The sequence below is a fragment of the Vigna umbellata genome, chromosome 7 (assembly GCF_029865625.1).
Source record: "Vigna umbellata cultivar VRB3 chromosome 7, Vumbellata_1.0, whole genome shotgun sequence".
NCBI lineage: Eukaryota > Viridiplantae > Streptophyta > Magnoliopsida > Fabales > Fabaceae > Vigna > Vigna umbellata.
Genome location: NC_142171.1, coordinates 4,571,665 through 4,592,261, shown reverse-complemented (window position 1 = coordinate 4,592,261; position 20,597 = coordinate 4,571,665). Strand labels below are relative to the sequence as shown.

The 20,597-nt window shown below is 40.8% G+C and overlaps 1 protein-coding gene across 1 annotated transcript; it reads right to left on the bottom strand.

The window, feature by feature from the left end:
• Nucleotides 1–719: 719 nt before the first annotated feature.
• LOC148194979 (uncharacterized) lies at nucleotides 720–18,683 on the bottom strand. The gene is made up of 7 exons (XM_088095045.1): nucleotides 18,546–18,683; nucleotides 1,814–2,073; nucleotides 1,564–1,731; nucleotides 1,381–1,485; nucleotides 1,231–1,279; nucleotides 1,055–1,150; nucleotides 720–966 (listed from the first exon to the last, which is right to left on the bottom strand). The coding sequence occupies exons 1-7, from the start codon at nucleotides 18,681–18,683 to the stop codon at nucleotides 877–879; spliced, it is 906 nt and encodes a 301-aa protein (XP_087951171.1). The 3' UTR covers nucleotides 720–876.
• Nucleotides 18,684–20,597: the final 1,914 nt, after the last annotated feature.

Genomic DNA, 20,597 nt, shown 5'->3' with positions numbered 1-20,597 from the left:
AACCCCAAACTTGAACATTTAACAATACCACACAAGATCTTCTACTTAACTCAAGGTAAAGATTTTTCAATCAAAGGTTTCAGTGTATGTTCAAGGCTAAGGGTTCAAAGGATAGAACACAAAGTGTTCTCTTTTAGTGGGCTAATTGTATGAATTTGGCCAATAAAAAGGTTTTCAACAAACACTAGTGCAGAAAGGGGTTTTAACGTCCGATATTTTGGCCTTTTGACGTCCGGCGTACGCCCGACGTTTATGTGGGTGACGTCGCTCAGACGTCCGTTGTGGCAGGACGGACGTCTCTGTAAACGTCCGTTGTGTCAGCACGGACGTCTACATGAACGTCCGTTGTGGCAGGACGGACGTCTCTGTAAAACGTCCGTTGTGTCAGCACGGACGTCTACATGAACGTCCGTTGTGTCATGACGGACGTCGACATGAACGTCCGTTGTGTCAGGAGGGACGTTTACATGAACGTCCGTTGTGTCTGGACGGACGCCTATATAAACGTCCGTTGTGTCTGGACGGACGTCTATATATACGTCCGCCTCCTCCCCCCTGACGTCTACCTTGCTGAAATGTTTTAGGTAGGAGCTGGGGGGTGGACGTCCGTGTGTGCACTGACAGACGTCTGTAGACGTCCGACTGTGCACTAACGGACGTCTACTGGGCGTTTTTTTTTTAAAAATTAGTTTATTTTTTCAATAAAACCACACCTGAAAAGCAGAAAAATGTCCCAGAACAATTTTGCAATAATATAAAAATGCGTTTTATATAAACAAAGTTCTACTTAATGTGGAGTTCAATCCACTACCAAACTATCAACATAAAACTTAAACTAAAAAACTAAACAATGTTCAACAAGAAATATAACTATTCCTAACTCCATCTTTGCAGAAGATAAGCGGTCCACTCCTGCCTTATCTGTTTAATTGTGTCTTCTGTAATAGGCGATGTAGTCTTGAAGCGCTGCAAAATTCAACAAAGATTCATTATTGTTTCATATATAGTTGTAGATGAATATGATTTGTAATGTATTGAAGGTATACATCATTACCTCATTCCAGTCATCTGTAATGACTGCTCGAATGATGGTCTTAATCCAACACATCACATAGAAGCCACATTCCCATGAATCTACCTGGTGGTTACACTAAAATAACAAACTAAATAGTTAAGAATTTAGATCATTCAATAACATAAATGAAAAGGAAACGTTAAATGACTTACAACCTTTGGATACAAAACTTGAACCAGTTGACCACGAGATTTACCAATAACTCTGTACAGATTGAAAACACAAAGTATAATTAATATGACTATTTTATCATAAAAGTTGAAGGTGAACATCAAATTCAAAGTCATTTTTGGAGAAACACTTACCCTTGAAGCATGGTTCTCAACTCAGTTTTCATCCTCCTGTGCAACGAACAAAAAAATATAATTTTACATTGTTTGGGAAGGATTACCATCAGCTGCCAGTGCGACCTATCACGAAGGACAAATAGTTATTCAACTAATTAACGAAACTATAATAATAAACTGACCACATATAACAACACCTACCCGTCAATGTATGGCACAAGGTATACGTCTCTTTTTGACTCATCCATCCATGTTTGCAAATAATCTTGTCTGTTTTGAAGTGTGTTACCAGACGGTTGAATGGTCTGAGGTTCAACAAATCCGTACATGGAAGACCGACCTTGGTCTACAACGATTGTGTCCATGTACCTAAAACAACAAAGTGAAGTTGTTAGAAACTATATAACAATGTAAATAAAAGTAATATGAAAGACCAAATTGAGTAACTTACATGCACCACAGCTGAATGATGGAAATATTCAACATCCTGTCTCCCCCAATCACCTCCAATGCATCAGAAAATGTGATATAAACTGGCACATGTGGGGGAAGACCAAATACCCTCAAATCCCAATAGACTTCTAATGATGCTTTCTTTAATTTGGGTAATTTTGTCACTAACTTTGATAGAGGATCATCCTCCGCTTCAGCCATCTCATCATCTTCATGTATGACTGTATCATGAATTGGCTGCTTCTGAGGACGTGTGAACTGAAGATAAGAATTTACGTCAAAGCTTTGTCAACAATTATATGAAGAATAAACATATAAATACTATTTTAAAAGACATTATACCTGTGGAGTAGCGATGTGGGACATGATCAATGCTCTAGGCCATGCAATAAATGATCCTATGGCCTCCCCCACAAAGTTAATTTCTGGAGTGGGTACAGGCACCTGAGCCTGGGGATCCTGAACCTCGTCAATGGTCACACGCACGTGCTGGGGTAATATGGCAACACCATGAATGGTCTCCCCTCCCTCAAGCACTCGTCCGACAGCCACAATGCGTGGGGGATCCCCATCAACCAACAGCTCATATTGACCGCTATACTGAGTGGGGTCTACAGCAGAGCATGATCCTTTAGTGCTGACACGAGGTGGTGTGGGAGTTTCATCGACCCCCATGTCGCCTTGCGTCATGGAATGCAGCTTTTCTTCAAGCGCTCTTTGTATTTGTTTTTGTTCTTGTAGCTGCTCCATGAATCGTTGCTCCATTGATCTCATGCTTTGGTTGAGTCTTTCCTCCCATTGAAGATCCATCTGCCTCAGTGTCTCCTGACTCATTGATTGGGGGGTTTTCTGTGTAGGGCCAAAATACTCACGAAGACCAATCGCCCCAGGAACTCCACGTACACGTCCTGGGTGCTCGGGCCTTCCAATGGCCGTTGTCAGAATGTCGTCCCTACCTTGGCCAGCAAATGTGCCTTGAGTCTGCTGCTCAACCAACTCATCCTGCACATAAAAAAACCAAGTTACTTAGAAGACATGCTGTGATAGATACACAATCAAATAACTGCTTATAATTTGAACTTACAATTCTCTGTGAGATCAAGGCAGCTGAGGAAGATGTCATGTTCCCATCAGATTTAGTCCGAGCAGCCTTCCACAGCTCGTACCTAGCAGGTGCAGGTGCTAGGTCGGGCGACTCAAGTCCCAAGGCATCGGCTCTAGACTTTCTCAGTTTCTTCTCCAATTTTGCATATCCACCTCGTGATAACAAGTGGGGTGCGTCGTTTAACTTTTGTCTTTCTTGGGCGGCTAACCTTTTATCCTGTGAAACCATGTATATAAGTAAGTGTATAATCATAAAAACTCAATGAAAGGCGATCTTAAGAAACATACCTTCCATTCCTCAGACTCTCTAGATGCACGAAACTGCATCCAATCCTCCTCTGTGAAGGTATAATGCTGAGATGGATTTTCATGTTGTCTATCTCCAAAGACATATAGTCGTGTCAGCCTTGTCTTGAAATCCCTCCATCTTATCGCTATATGCGATAACACTTTCTTTCTGATTTGCATTGTGTTTGGAATATCAAAATGTTGCTGTTTAAAACCAAAAACTTGTTACCAAAAGAAAACATAACAGATAAGTATATCACAAATTGCATGAAGTATAAACATACCTGAACATCTTGCCATAAGAGGTTCTTGTCGACCTCTGGGACGTCATCCCAACATGCATGAAGGATAGAGACATGACTTTTTGCTAACTTGCCCAGATAACTCCTAAACCTATCAGCATTTGGCCCTGATGGATGACCTGATCTGGGGTCAATGTCAACATGCCTCCTCTGACCATCCACGCGTCCGGATGTCACATCTGCCACTCGGGTGACGCCTCGTCCACGTCTGCTCTTTCCCGATCCTGAGTCTGAGGCCGACATACCTAAAAAAATTATACAACGTTAGTAATAATTCAATTATGATGAACATACATATAAAGTCAATAAAAGTGAAAATATTAACCTATTAATTAATTGTTTTTTCCCAAATGCCTTCGTTGTGATCACTACGAATTGCCTGCATTACATCGGCAACGTCATCAACTGGGTCTTCAGTGGGTCTACATGCAACAGATGTTGTCTCAAGTATATCAAGAGAATCGTCATCCTCATGTCCATGCATGTTTCTACCTTCTAAAACCACTGACCATTTGTTATTCGATGGATCACTTACGTAGAATATTTGTCTTGCTTGACTAGCCATGATAAATGGTTCATCAGTGTAATTCATCTTGTTCAAGTCTACCAATGTGAAACCAAGGTCATCCATCATGACACCAGAATTTATATCAACCCATTTACACTTGAAAACTGGTACTCTAAAAGTAACGTAATCAACTTCCCATATTTCTTGTATTATTCCAAAATAACTGATGGATGCTGTGATTGGATTTTTGTCTTTAGAACTAGCAAAGTGCACAGCCTCAGCTTGTAGTGTGACGCCACTATTTTGAACTCTGCTTTTGTCATCTTCTACCTTTGTCTGAAATGAAATATTGTTTATATAGTACCCACCATATGTAATGACCTCTGTGTTCGGCCCACGAGATAACCTCAATAAAGTTTCAGAAACATGTGGAGTCGCATACATCTTTTTCTTAAACCATCCCAAGAAGGTTTTCACATGTTCATTAAGATGCCATTTTTCACTCATTTTTGGGTTTGCTGCCTTTATTTCATTAACGTGGTCAGAAATGTAAGGAATCACATCAACAGTGTTGTTTAAGACGTACAAATGAGCTTGGTCAATTTCTTTTCTGCTAACACTTTGAATTCTCACACATCGAACACCCTTACCTTCACATTTTCCTTCATTTTTGCTCTTCGGAAGACCGACGGGTTCACAAGATGGCATATAACTTGAACAAAATTCAATGGCTTCTTCTACAACGTATCGCTCTATGATTGAAGCTTCTGGTCTATACTGATTCTTGACATATCCCTTTAAGATCTTCATGTATCTTTCAACTGGGTACATCCACCTTAAGAAGACCGGCCCACATATTCGAATTTCTCTGACTAGATGAACAATCAAATGTACCATGATGTCAAAAAAGGAAGGTGGAAAATACATCTCCAATTGACATAGTAGTCTTATTCCCTCATTTTCCAATTCATCTAAACTTCGAGGGTCAACAACTTTCTTGCAAATGGCATTAAAGAAAAAACTCAGACGTGTCAGAATACCCCTAACAGAAGGAGGTAATATACCTCGAATAACAACTGGTAACAACTGTTGCATCAATACATGACAATCGTGAGACTTTAAACCAACTAGCTTTAAGTCTTGCATAGACACAAGGTTACTAATGTTTGAAGAATAACCTTGCGGAACCTTCACACTTCTTAAACAGTTACAAAAACTTTGTTTTTCTTTTCTGGAAAGTGTGTGACAGGCTGGGGGCAGATAGGTGCGTCTTCCTATTATCTATGGATGTAACTCAGATCGGATTCCCATGTCAGCCAAATCTTGTCTTGCTTTTATTCCGTCTTTGGTCTTCCCTTTGACGTTTAATAAAGTTCCGATAACACTGTCACAAACATTTTTTTCAACGTGCATCACATCAATACAATGTCTAACATCAAGTTCACACCAATATGGAAGCTTAAAAAATATCGATCGTTTCTTCCAGATGTTCTTTGCATAGGTACTTTTATGATGTTTTCCAAACACAATGTCAATGTTTTTCACTTCGTTGTACACCTCTTCACCATTCCGGGGTCTGCACACAACCTCATCCTCAGCACTTCCATTAAATGCTTTTTTCAATCTACGATAAGGATGATTACGAGGAAGAAATTTTCGATGTCTTGTATATACTATCTTCTGACCATGCTTCAACTGAAGGTAACTAGTGTTTTCTTCACATATGGGACATGCAAAATGACCTTTAACACTATAACCGCTCAAGTTTCCATATGCTGGGAAATCATTTATAGTGCAAAACAACATTGCACGCAAACGAAACTGTTCCTGAACATGTGAGTCAAACACGTCGATGCCTTCTTCCCACAACAATTTCAAATCATCAATTAAAGGTGCTAAGTAAACATCAATGTCATTTCCAGGTTGTCTAGGACCCGATATCATCATGGACAACATCACATATTTTCTCTTCATGCACAACGAAGGAGAAAGATTGTAAATCATCAACATAACTGGCCACGAACTGTGTTTGCTACTTAAGTTTCCATAAGGATTCATACCATCAGTTGCAAGTGCAAGCCTTAAGTTTCTTGGATCTGCACCAAATTCAGGAAATTTGTCATCAATCTTTTTCCATTGTGGAGAATCAGCAGGGTGTCGAAGAAGATTATCGCACTTTCTTTCGTCAGAGTGCCATTTAAGGTTCTTTGCATCTTCTTTAACAGAGAACATACGTTTGAACCTAGGTATTATAGGCAAATACCACATCACCTTAGCAGGTGCACCATCATTACCTTCATCACCAATGACTCTGTCAGATTTCTTTTTAAAACGGGATAAACCACATGTTGGACAATACTTTAACGAAGCAAACTCCTTTGTGTACAAAACACAATCATTAGGACAAGCATGTATCTTTCGATATTCAAGACCCATTGGACATAAAATTTTTTTGGCCTCGTAATTACGAATAGGTAGAGTATTATTTTCTGGAAGCATCTCCTTCAACAACTCCAACAACTCGGTGAAACTTTTATCGGTCCATCCATTCCTTGCTTTTAAACTAAATAATTTTAAAGTTGAAGACAGACGTGTAAAGTTCGAGCATCCTGGGAACAACGGTTGCTCTGAATCATTAATAAGAGAATCATACAAATTAGCCCTTACAAAATTTTCTTCACCGACATCACGTATCATGTCCTCTAAATGGTCACTCATCCATTCTTCCACATAATCCGTTCCTCGTGACGTGGTTTGCTGCTCCAGTAGTTCTCCATGCCAAGTCCAAACGGTATAAGTCCTCATTATGCCATACATGAATAGATGGTCACGCACATTGCCTAAGTCTTGCCGTATTTGATTAAGACAACGCACACAAGGACAAAAATATTTCCCGTTGACGGACTTAGCATTTTGTTCAACGTATTGCAAGAACTTCGAAACACCCTTCTCATACTCTTCACTGATGCGACGTTCCTTCATCCAGCTTCGATCCATACTATGTTCGTAAAATCATTAGTTCAAGTGTTTTAACTCTCACAAGGTTAGGCCCTACCCATTCAAAAAAACTAATTTTCATAATTATATCAGCCACGTGCATTGAAGTCTACATCATAAAATTGATAAGATTTCGGCAGCATTTCGCATTGGTCTCCGAAATACACGAAATGAGAGTAGTCAACGATGACCACAATCAAATATGCATCCGGAGAACAACACAAGTACTGAACCGAAATTTTATCAATCTTATCCTTAAACTCCAAATGACATGGAATTGCAAATTATGGAAATTAATTTTCTCAAACTGTCCAATCGGACAATTCAAAATTTAACACAAACGATTAAAAGATTAATCGTTTGTCTTAAATTTCAAACGGGAACTAAGTGTCACTCAATGATTTGATACTTATATAATACACAACTAATACAGATATATTCAAAAGCCAATTACGCAGTCACATTTTACAGTAAAAAACGTGCATTCACAAAACTCAATTACATGCATACAAAAAAATTTCAACCAACAAGCTAACCTGGAAAGTAGATTCGAAATGAAAATGATGAAAACGGAGGAGTGAACGGCCTAAAACGCAGTCCAAAAACAGTCAAAGAAGCCTCCAAGAACACGCAAGAGTCTACAAAAAACCGGACCGAAAACGATTTTTAATCGGTTCAAATCAAAGGTATTTCATCACAGAGCAATGTAATCGGATTGAAAATGAATTTAAACGGTCCAAAAACGAGAAAACTCACCTGGAAATCAATGGCGCAGCAGCGTTTTGCGGAGGAAGACGATGAACAGTGCGTTTCCAAACGTTAACTAGTCACTGGTTCGCGGGAGCACGATATTATACTCTTAGACGTCCGGCGAGCTTGTGGACGGACGTCTATAAGAGTATAGACGTCAGGTTCGTCACTAATGTGACGTCTTTGATGATTTAAAAATGATATTCGTGGGTGGGTTTAAACGTCCGTCCTTGGGTGCGCCGACGTCTGTAATATGATAAACGTCCGTTTTGGGGAGCTGACGTCTATTATATTGAACAAACTGAACGTTTCAACTCCCCATGGCAGATCCTCAACGTCCGTCCTACGAGGGCTCTGACGTCTATAATAGTATAAACGTCGGGCCCCGCATATGGGACGTCTCTGGACCTGAAGAGAATTAAATATCCAACCACCCCGGTCAGTACATTAAACGTCCGTTATACGGGCTCGGACGTCTATAATATTATAGACGTCCGTGCCCTCGTAGGACTGACGTTGAGGGCCTGAAGAGAATTAAATATCCAACCACCCTGTCAGTACCTTAAACGTCCGTTATAGGGGCACGGACGTCTGTGTTTATTATAGACGTCCGAGCCCTCCCAAAACGGACGTGTAAGTTCCCTACTTGGGAAATTGAAACGTTCAGCCTCGTAGACGTCCGTCCCCCTGAGACGGACGTCTAAGGGCTGCAATGGGTATAAACGTTCAACTATAAACGTCCGTCTCGGCCAGGGACGGACGTTCAAAGCCTCCAAATAGTTTTCACTGTTCAGCCAAATGAACGTCCGTCACTTAGGACGGACGTTCACTCAAGTATAAACGTCCGTCTCGGCCAGGGACGGACGTTGAAAGCCTGCAAATGGTTTTCACTGTTCAGCCAAATGAACGTCCGTCACTTAGGACGGACGTTCACTCAAGTATAAACGTCCGTCTCGGCCACGGACGGACGTTCAAAGCCTGCACATGGATTTTCACTGTTGAGCCTAATGAACGTCCGTCACTTAGGACGGACGTTCACTCAAGTATAAACGTCCGTCTCGGCCAGGGACGGACGTTCAAAGCCTGCACATGGATTTTCACTGTTCAGCCCAATAAACGTCCGTCACCTAGGACGGACGTTCACTCAAGTTTAAACGTCCGTCTCGGGCAAGGACGGACGTTCAAAGAGCTGATAGGTGTTTACTAGTTCAGCCTATTAAACGTCCGTCCCCCAGGACGGACGTCCATAACATTATAAACGTCCGTCGCGACCAAGGACGGACGTCCAAAGGGCTGACCCGTGTTCACTTTGTTCAGCCTATAAACGTCCGTCTCCAAGGACGGACGTTCATAACATTATAGACGTCCGGCTAGCCCCAGGACGGACGTCTACAGTTCCACTTATTTACTAATATGCCACCGGTCAATTATATACGTTGGGGCTTTTGTGGACGGACGTCTATTGGGAGACGTTAAAACCCCTTTCTGCACTAGTGAAATGGCCTTGATCATGTGATGCAAAACAAGCAATTAATTCAATCATAGAAAACCTGGGCAAAACCATTCATGCTTTCAAAGTAATAGCATTCAACAATAACAACTCTGAAGCTCAAAATCTCACATATAAGCTCATTCACATTCGACATACACATCCTGCTTAATTTCACAATCACAATCATAATATCATGCATTTGTTCACAAAACTTGTGAATCACCTGTATAAGCATTTTAATGTGCACATCATCTCAACATCAGTTAATCATAAGCATCATTCAGAATTACTTATCACACCATCACAGTTAATAGCAAACCATCACAACAAACCAGGTTTCAAATAAAGTACATCGGCCCTAATCTAAAAACAGAAAATACTTACAAAACTTTGGGTTGCCTCCCAGTGAGCGCTTGTTTAACGTCACGAGCCTGACCCAAACTTTCAAGGATCAACCAACAACATCATTGTGGAAAATTGTTGCACCTCTCCCCCTAGATAAGGTTTGAGACGTTGACCATTCACCACCCAACTCTTTTGTGGATCAGCAGCAACTGGATTAAATATTTCAATTGCTCCATGCGGATGCACTTCTTTTATCACATATGGTCCTGACCATTTTGACTTCAGCTTCCCAGGAAATATCTTCAATCTTGAATTGAACAATAATACATGTTGTCCTGGATTGAAAACTCTATTCACCAACTTTCTGTCATGATAAAATTTAATTTTGTCTTTGTAAGCCTTGGATGAATCATATGCATGTAATCGCATTTCTTCAAGCTCCAAAATCTGCCGTCTGCGTGTGCATTTAGTTTCATAAGGATCGAAATTCAATAATTTCAAAGCCCATAATGCTTTATGCTCCAATTCTACAGGCAAATGGCATGCTTTCCCATAGACTAATTGGAATGGTGATAATCCCATAGACGTCTTCATTGCTGTCCTTTAAGCCCAAAGAGCATCATCCAATTTGAGAGACCAATCCTTTCTTGATGAAGTCACTGTTTTTTCCAGGATCCGTTTTATCTCCCTGTTAGATACCTCAGCTTGTCCATTGGTTTGCGGATGATAAGGTGCAGCTACCTTATGTTTTACTCCATAGTGTTTGAGTACTTTCTCTAGCTGATAATTGCAAAAATGAGATCCTCCATCACTGATCAACACTCTTGGAGTGCCAAAACGTGAGAATATCTGCCTCTTCAGGAATTTAATTACCGTGCTAGCATCATTTTTAGGACAAGCTAATGCTTCCATCCATTTACTCACATAATCCACTGCTACCAGAATATATTCATTGTTGAAAGATGGAGGGAAGGGTCCAACAAAGTCAATACCCCAACAATCAAAAACCTCCACCTCTAAAATACCTTGTAAAGGCATCTCATGACGTTTAGTGATTGTCCCTGCTCTTTGACATTTGTCACAATTTTTAGCATGATTATGAGCATCTTTAAACAAAGTTGGCCAATAAAATCCTGATTGAAGGACTTTTGCTGCTGTTCTTTCTCCATTAAAATGTCCTCCATAAGGTGAATCATGACAATGCCAGAGAATTCCTTCTGCTTCTTCATTTGTAACACATCTCCTCAGAAGATTATCTGCTCCAATTTTGAACAAATAAGGATCATCCCAAACAAACTGTTTGGCATCATGCAAAAATTTCTTTCTTTGTTGCCAAGTTAAGTCTTCCGGCATGACCCTTGCAGCTTTGAAATTAGCCATATCAGCAAACCAGGGTCTCTGCTGAATATACATGAGTGATTCATCTGAAAAAGATTCCCAGATTTCAGACTCCTTGGTAGTGACTTCATTATTGACTAACCGTGACAAATGATCAGCAATTAAGTTTTCACTTCCTTTCTTATCACGGATGTCTACATCAAATTCTTGCAATAGTAAAACCCATCTAATCAGACGTGGCTTAGAATCTGGTTTTGTCAACAAATATTTGATAGCTGCATGATCTGTATAGACAGTTACCTTGGACCCAATAAGATAAGGTCTAAATTTCTCTAGAGCATACACAATAGCAAGAAATTCTTTCTCGGTTGTAGCATAATTCAATTGAGCATCATTCAGAACCTTGCTAGCATAATAAATTGGATGAAACTTTTGTTCTTTCCGCTGGCCAAGGACAACTCCTATTGCATAATCACTTGCATCACACATTAACTCAAAGTTTTGATTCCAATCTGGTGCTACAATTACTGGAGCTGACACTAACTTCTTCTTCAATGTGTCAAAAGCTTTCAAGCAATCTTCATTCATCACAAAAGGTGCATCCTTCATCAAAAGATTACTCAATGGTTTAGCAATTTTTGAGAAGTCCTTGATGAATCTTCTATAGAACCTAGCATGACCAAGAAAACTTCTAATCCCCTTTACATTTGTTGGTGGAGGTAGTTTCTCAATGACTTCTACTTTAGCTTTGTCTACCTCAATTCCTTTAGCAGAGATTTTGTGCCCCAATACAATTCCTTCAGTTACCATGAAATGACATTTTTCCCAATTCAAAACAAGATTTGTCTGAACACATCTTTTGAGGACAGTGTTCAAATTAGCCAAACATCTTTGGAAAGAATTTCCAAAAACTGAGAAATCATCCATGAATACTTCAATGCATTTTTCTAAAAGATCCGCAAAAATTGCCTGCATACACCTCTGAAATGTAGCTGGAGCATTACATAATCCAAAAGGCATCTTTCTATACGCAAAGATACCAAAAGGACAAGTAAAAGCCGTCTTCTCCTGGTCTTTTGGATCCACCACAATTTGATTATATCCAGAATATCCATCTAGAAAACAATAAAAAGCCTGCCCTGATAACCTTTCTAGCATCTGATCCATGAAAGGAAGAGGAAAATGATCTTTCCTAGTAGCTTTATTCAGCTTCCTGTAATCAATGCACATACGCCAACCAGTAACTGTCCGAGTAGGAATAAGTTCATTCTTATCATTATAAATTACTGTCATCCCACCTTTCTTTGGAACCACCTGTACTGGACTCACCCATTCACTGTCAGAGATTGGATAGATGATACCAGCTTCTAACAGTTTCAACACTTCTTTTCTGACAACCTCCTTCATAACAGGATTTAACCTTCTCTGTGGTTGAGCACTTGGTTTATAATCTTCTTCCATAAAAATTTTGTGCATGCAGTAAGTTGGGCTAATACCTTTGAGATCTGATATTGACCACCCAATTGCTTCTTTGTTGGCTTTCAGAATTTCTATCAATTGCTCTTCTTCTTGTGAAGATAAAGAGTTATTGATGATGACTGGCTTTGTTCCATCTTCTTCTAAAAACACATATTTAAGATGTGATGGCAATCTTTTTAATTCTGGTGTCTGTGTTTTGACTGTTTCTTCCTTATCAATTATTTCAAATCTTGGATCTTCCTCTGGACTCTTTTTCAATGTTTCCAAGTCCATCAGACATTCATCAATCAATTTCTCTTCTTCTTCATCTAAATCTTCACATGCATCAATGAGAGTTTTTTCCAATGGAGAAATATTTCGCACCATCCTTTCTTGCACCATACAAACTTCGTCAAGTTCATCAAATTGAAAACATGCTTTGTCATCATTTGGATATGTCATGGCCTTGGATACGTCAAAAGTGACTTCTTCATCGTCAACTCTCAATTTAAGCTTACCATTCTCTACATCAATCAAAACTCTAGCAGTCTTCATAAAAGGTCTCCCAAGAATAAGAGGAACATCACTAGTTCCTTCCATCTCCATCACAATAAAATCCACTGGGAATACAAATTTGTCAACCTTCACTAGAACATCTTCAACAACTCCATATGGATACTTAAGAGACCTGTCTGCCAATTGAAGAGCCATTCTGGTTGGTTTAATTTCCAGCCCCTGAATTGTTCTGCACATGGATAGCGGCATTAGATTAATGCTAGCACAAAAAACCCTAGAAGATTTGGTTAGCACAAAAAGATATAAAAGAAAATATAAGATTCAGAAAATAAAGACAGAAAACAGAAAAAAATAAAATAAAATAAAAATTCGAAATTTAAAAAAAAAATAAAAAAAAAAATAAGTCAAAGATAATTAATAATCACACAAATTAACCAGTTAAACCACGAGTCCCCGGCAACGGCGCCAAAAACTTGATGAACAAATTTATGAACACCAAATTATGATGTCACAAACTTGTTTTCAATCGGCAAGTATGACCGAATCGTTCAAGTAATAAAACTTGGTAAGACCAAGTATCGTTCTTCCCAAAGGACTCACGGCCTAGTTTAGTTATGTGATTTCTTAATTAACTAAGACTTACAAACGAATTAATTGGGGTTTAAAATGCAAGACAGAAAATAAACATGTATGCATGAATTGTGATCAATGGCAAAAAGCAAAAGATAAACACTTTCAATGAAATTTATGTATGGATATGTTGTTGGGGTTCAATTTCATCTTATCCACTCTCATATATTTTAGGAATTCAACGATCAAATCACCATTGTTAATGCCACTCTCTAATGTACCTTTCCAGAAGGCTTCTCCCTAATCACGAGTTCATACAATTCCTAGCATTCCTAATGATCAGTTCATAAGTACAGGAGCTTAACGACAACCAATATAAAATTGGGAGAAATTCCCCGGATCTAGACTTCCCCGTACGTTCCCGTATCGACAAAACCAATAATCATGCATCGAATGAGTTAAACCATGCAAGCATTAAACAAAGAGGAAAAACCCTAACTAATGATGAAAGAAAGCATTAGTCTTAATTAAAAGATGTAAAAACAGATTCCATATATGAGAGTTTCACAAGACTACATTGATTCCCCAACAAACATAAAGAGGTTAGTTCACCATATTCATGGTGAACCTAGATGAATTACAATGAAAGAATGAAAGAATAAACCCTAAAAAGGTGAAGCGGAAGCCTCAGCATCCAAGATCCTCCTTTAAAGGGGTGGTAGAGAGAGTGTTTGCCTCGTTCCAGCCAGAGATGCCTAACCCTAGGAAACCCTAAAGCTTATGTATCATTCGTAAATTACAAAAAGTCAAGTCCAAGCCCATTTAAGTGCCGCTCAGCGGTAAACTACCGCTCAGCGGTGATTGCGTGACTTGTTTTCTCCCCTCAGCGGCCATTTTGCCCCTCAGCGGATCTCCCGTGACTTCCAGAGTACCGCTCAGCGGTAAAATACCGCTCAGCGGTGAGTGCGTGACTTGTTTTCTCCCCTCAGCGGCCATTTTGCCCCTCAGCGGACCTCCCGCAAACTCCTGAGTGCCGCTCAGCGGTAAACTGCCGCTGAGCGGTGACTTTGGCTTCTCCTTTTGCACTTTTTATTGTCTTTTCTGATTTCATCTCTCTCCTTCTTCACTTCTTTTACCAAATTCACCTTAAAACCTGCACAAAAACACTGAAATCAAGCATAAACCTGTCCAGCTCTCTTATTTCTAAAAATATAAAGAAAAACATGATTTCAAGCTAATTTCTAAGTGTGAAGGTTGCTTTTAGTGTCAATTTTAATCATGAAAATAACAGTTTTTCAACTGTTATCATGGAGGAAGTGGAAGAAGTGTACGAGGTGGACAAAGTGGAAGAAGTAGATGAAATGGATGAAGTGGACGAACCTAACGAAGTGGACGAAGTGGATGAAGTTGACGAAGTTGACGAAGTGGACAAAGTGGAGGAAGTGAAGGAAGTGGAGGAAGTGGATGAAATGGAGGATGTTGAGGAAGTGGAGGAAGTGGACGAAATGGAGGAAGTGGACGAAGTGGACGAAGTGGAGGAAGTGGAGGAAGTGGACGAAGTGGAGGAAGTGGACAAAGTTGACGAAGTGGATGAAGTCAATGAAGTGGAGGAAGTAGAGGAAATGGACGATGTTGAGGAAGTGGAGGAAGTGGACGAAATGGAGGAAGTGGAGGAAGTGGAGGAAGTGGAAGAAGTGTACGAAGTGGACGAAGTGGAGGAAGTGGAGGAAGTGGACAAAGTGGAGGAAGTGGACGAAATGGACGAAGTGGACGAAGTTGACGAAGTGAACGAAGTGGAGGAAGTGGAGTAAGTGGACAAAGTTGACGAGGTGGAAGAAGTGGAGGAAGTGAATGAAGTGGAGGAAGTAGAGGAAATGGACGATGTTGAGGAAGTGGAGGAAGTGGACGAAGTGGAGGAAGCGGAGGCAGTTGAAGAAGTGGAGAACGTGGAGGAAGTGGACGAGCTTGACGAATTGGACGAAATAGACAAAGTGGACGAAGTTGATGAAGTGGACGAAGTGGACAAAGTTGACGAAGTGGAAGAAGTGGAGGAAGTGAATGAAGTGGAGGAAGTGGAAGAAATGGAAGATGTTGAGGAAGTGGACGAAGTGGAGGAAGTTGAAGAAGTGGAGGATGTGGAGGAAGTGGACGAGCTTGATGAAGTGGACGAAATAGACGAAGTGCACGAAGTGGAGGAAGTGAATGAAGTGGAAGAAATGGAAGATGTTGAGGAAGTGGACGAAATGGAGGAAGTAGAGGAAGTGGAAGAAATTGACGAAGTGGAGGAAAGGGAGGAACTTGACGAAGTGGAGGAAGTGGGGGAAGTGGACGAACTTGACGAAGTGGAGGAAGTGGAGGAAGTGGAGAAAGTGGACGAAGTTGAGGAAGTGGAAGAATTAGACGAAGTGGTGGAAGTGGACGAAGTTGACGAAGTGGACGAAGTGGACGAAATAGGGGAAGGGGAGGAAGTTGAGGAAGTTGATGAAGTCGACGAAGTTGACGAAGTGGACGAAGTTGACGAACTGGACGAAGTTGTCGAAGTGGACGAAGTGGACAAAGTGGACAAAGTGGAGGAAGTGGAGGAAGCAGAGGAAGTGGACGAACTTGACGAAGTGGACGAAATCGACGAAGTAGACGAAGGGGAAGCAATTGACGAAGTGGAGCAAGTGGAGGAAGTGGAGGAAGTAGACGAAGTGGATGAAGAGGACAAAGTCGACGAAGTGGAGGAAGTGGAGGAAGTGGACAAAGTTGACGAAGTGGAAGAAGTGGAAGAAGTGGATGAAGTGGATGAAGTGAATGAAGTGGAGGAAGTGGAGGAAGTGGATGAAGTGGATGAAGTGAAGGAAGTGGAGGAAGTGGAGGAAGTACAGGAACTGGACGAACTTGACGAAGTGGACGAAGTGGATGAAGTGGAGGAAGTGGAGGAAGTGCACGAAGAGGACGAAGTCGACGAATTGGACAAAGAGGATGAAGTGGACGAAATGGACGAAGTGGAGGAAGTGGACGAAGTGGAGGAAGTGGAGGAAGTGGACGAACTTGACGAAGTGGACGAAGTGGATGGAGTGGAGGAAGTGCAGGAAGTGGACGAAGTGGATGGAGTGGAGGAAGTGCAGGAAGTGGACGAAGTGGAGGTAGTGGACGAAGTAGAAGAGGTTGACGAAGTGGAGGAAGTGGAGGAAGACTACGAAGTGAAGGAAGTGGATGAAGTGGAGGAAATGGAGGAAGTGGAGGAAGTGGAGGAAGTGGAGGAAGTGGACGAAGCGGAGGAAATAGAGGAAGTGGACGAAGTGGACGAACATGACGAAGTGGATGAAGTGGACGAAGTGGACGAAGAGGACGAAGTGGACGAAGTGTACGAAGTGGACGAAGTGGACGAAGTTGACGACGTGGACGAAGTGGACGAAGTGGAGGAAGTGGAGGAAGTGTACGAAGTGGACAAAGTGGAGGAAGTGCAGGAAGTGGACGAACTTAACGTAGTGGACGAAATGGACGAAGTTGACGAAGTTGACGAAGTGGACAAAGTGGAGGAAGTGAATGAAGTGGAGGAAGTGGATGAAATGGACGATGTTGAGGAAGTGGAGGAACTGGACGAAATGGAGGAAGTGGAGGAAGTGGAGGAAGTAGAGGAAGTGGACAAAGTTGACGAAGTGGAAGAAGTGGATAAAGTGAATGAAGTGGAGGAAGTAGAGGAAATGGACGATGTTGAGGAAGTGGAGGAAGTGGACGAAATGGAGGAAGTGAAGGAAGTGGAGGAAGTGGACAAAGTGGATGAAGTGGAGGAAGTGGACGAACTGGACGAAGTGGACGAAGTTGACGAAGTGGACGAAGTTGACAAAGTTGACGAAGTGGGCGAAGTGGAGGAAGTGGAGGAAGTGGACCAAGTTGACGAAGGGGAAGAAGTGGAGGAAGTGAATGAAGTGGAGGAAGTAGAGGAAATGGACGATGTTGATGAAGGGGAGGAAGTGGACGAAATGGAGGAAGTGGACGAAATGGCGGAAGTGGACGAAGTGGAGGAAGTGGAGGAAGTTGAAGAAGTGGAGGACGTGGACGAAGTGGACGAGCTTGACGAAGTGGACGAAATAGACGAAGTGGACGAAGTGGACGAAGTGGAGGAAGTGGAGGAAGTCGACAAAGTTGACGAAGTGGAAGAAGTGGAGGAAGTGGAAGAAATGGAAGATGTTGAGGAAGTGGACGAAATGGAGGAAGTGGAAGAAGTGGAGTGATGAGAGGGTCGCACCTCCCACAAAAGTTGTGCATAAAAGAATGCAGTATAGTACTAGGAAGTGACTCCTAGGTCGTCTCTCAAGGACCAAATGTGGTTCAATCTCAGATCAACACGTAGTGAGGGGGTTTGTGAAGAGTTTTGTGAATGCAGATGGACTAAATTAAAACACGAATATAAACACGGAGGTAAACACAAAATTAAAATGGTTGGTCATTAAAAGTAACATTACAACTAAATTATCACAACTAAACATAATAAACAACATTAAAGTGAATCAAGCAGTAAACTGAACGGTCCTAAAATAAGGTGTGGGAACTAATTTAAATGCACTAGAGAAATATGAAAACTCATCTAACACTATTGAACTGCAAAGAGTTACCCTTCGAAGCCCAACGCAGCCAGAATGACATGGGATGCACATTTATACGAAAGAAGTACTAAAAGAAATTGTGTGACCAGTAAGTTGAAATAAAACGAGCAAGCTGCTTCTAAATGCATTTCAATGTATATAATATAAAACATTTTTGATGCAAGTGTGAATAAAGAAAAGGATTAAAGAAACCTTCCTAGCACGTGCGCGTCATCCAATAATCAATCAACTTGCTTTGTACAAGAAATTAAATGAACTTCATCACCGTGAAGTTGCTCCCTTATGCTCCAAAGCAATTGAATAAAATTCCTTTTCTCAAAGCCTACCACCGTACACCTGCTACTTGTGCCCTCCAAATGCTTCAATTGATGTGACCACTCCTTATTCCAACCTAATCTACTTCTTCATTTATCAAAGAAAAGACATCTCCAACCTAATCTACTTCCACCTCATATTCCCGTGCACACCATGCCCTTCTTCCCATCTCCACGTGCTCCTGGAATGCTTCCGTGACACCACACCCTTTCAATCAGCGAGCGTTTTCTTCCAGCAAAACGTGCTGCACCAAGGGGGCTCTTCCTTCTAGACTTGACGTGACCGTGCATACTCCTAAGATTAAATCACAATCCTCCTCTTGATAAAAGCCAAAACCGAGAATATTCTTACGAGCTCCACGTTCCTCGCTGCATCCATTTCTCCAAAGTAAAGAAAATGAAGATGACTCACTTGTGTGCTGGACTTCCCACTTCTCCCTATTATTAAAAACGCATCCTAATCTCTAAAAACAATGAAAATCCTAAAAGCTGATTCCCGTGTGCAAGGTGGCAACTCTCTTCTGCCCAGGCCGAGACACACACTCCTCCCTGTGCTCAGCATTCTCAAAGAAACCAAACATCAAAGATAATGAAATCGAAGCATCGTCTTGAATTGAAAACTTAAAATCAATGTAACAGTAGCAGAATAAAACATGTGCACACCAACACTGGAATAAAAAAAATGAAAATAAAGAACCAATGCCAAGAAAATAAGTTGGCCGAGAACAACGTGCTTGTCTCCAATTCATCCCATGTCATCAAACAACGTTCCAGCAAAAACTCAGCAAAAGAGTGTGGCCAAAAAATGCAAGTGGCGGCCGGGCACAAGGGCAGTGTGTCCCTCTTTAATAAGGGTAGGGTCCACACACAAAATTGAAAACCCTAACCTAAAAGGCATATGTCCTACAAAAAAATATTTTTACAAAATTACCCCTAAAAGGGTCCAAAACACCTAATTCTAATTAAGGGCTTCTAGAAAACGAAATTACAACTTTAATTAGAATCTAAATGACTAAATGTTGAGCCTTTGAGTGTGTCACTCAATATCCCAATGCTCCAGATGATGTTTCCACAACTGCCCTGCAACCAGAAATTCACTTAATCAGCTCAGAAAACCCAAATTAGCACAATTACGAATTTCTGACCAAATTAAGCAGAATTCGGAAAACGGGGAAAATGCCAGACAATTAAATACAATTCCCTGGTTGATTTAAGTGCAATAAACTAAATATAATTCCAGAAATAACGACTCATCATGGAGGAAATGGACGAAGTGGAGGAAGTGGACGAACTTGACGAAGTGGAGGAAGTGGGGGCAGTGGACTGATGGACAAATTTGTAAGCACCAAAATATGATGTCACAAACTTGTTTCACAATCGGCAAGTATGACCGAATCGTTCAAGTAATAAAACTTGGTAAGACCAAGTATCGTTCTTCCCAAAGGACTCACGGCCTAGTTTAGTTATGTGGTTTCTTGATTAACTAAGACTTACAAACGAAATATTTGGGTTTAAAATGCAAGACAGAAAATAAACATGTATGCATGAATTTTGATCAATGGCAAAGACAAAAGATAAACACTTTCAATGGAATATATGAATGAATATGTTGTTGGGGGTCAATTTCATCTCATCCACTCTCATATATTTTAGGAATTCAACATTCAAATCATCATTGTTAATGCCACTCTCTAAAGTACCATTCTAGATGGCTTCTCCCTAATCAAATAGTTCATACAATTCCTAGCATTCCTAATGATTAGTTTATTTTGCGCAGGAGCTTAAGGCAACCAATATAATATTGTCAGTATAATATTGGGAGAAATTCCCCGGATCTAGATTTCCCCGTACGTGTCCGTATCAACAAAACCAATAATCATGCATTAGAATGAGTTAAACAATGCAAGCATTGAGCAAAGAGGAAAAACCCTAACTAATGATGAAAGAAAGCATATGTCTTAATTCAAAGATGTACTCAACAAATCCATATATGAGAGCTTCAAGAGATTACTTTGACTCCCCAACAAACATACAAGGTTTAGTTCACCATATTCATGGTGAACCTAGATGAATTACAATGAAAGTATGAAAGAATAAACCCAATAAAGGTGAAGAGGTAGCCTGAGCATCCAAGATCCTCCTTCAAAGGGGTGAAAGAGAGAGTGTTTGCCTCGTTTCTGCCAAAGATGCTAACTATAGGACGTG

What these genes read in the sequence shown, in the direction of transcription:
- LOC148194979 (XM_088095045.1), bottom strand. Translation starts at nt 18,683, where the DNA reads ATGCACGGTCACGTCAAGTCTAGAAGGAAGAGCCCCCTTGGTGCAGCA. An exon ending in ATCATTCAGCTGTGGTGCAT is followed by an intron (nt 1,732 to 1,813) that starts GTAAGTTACTCA and finishes TTGTTGTTTTAG; the next exon opens with GTACATGGACACAATCGTTG. An exon ending in CTTGTGCCATACATTGACGG is followed by an intron (nt 1,486 to 1,563) that starts GTAGGTGTTGTT and finishes CCTTCGTGATAG; the next exon opens with GTCGCACTGGCAGCTGATGG.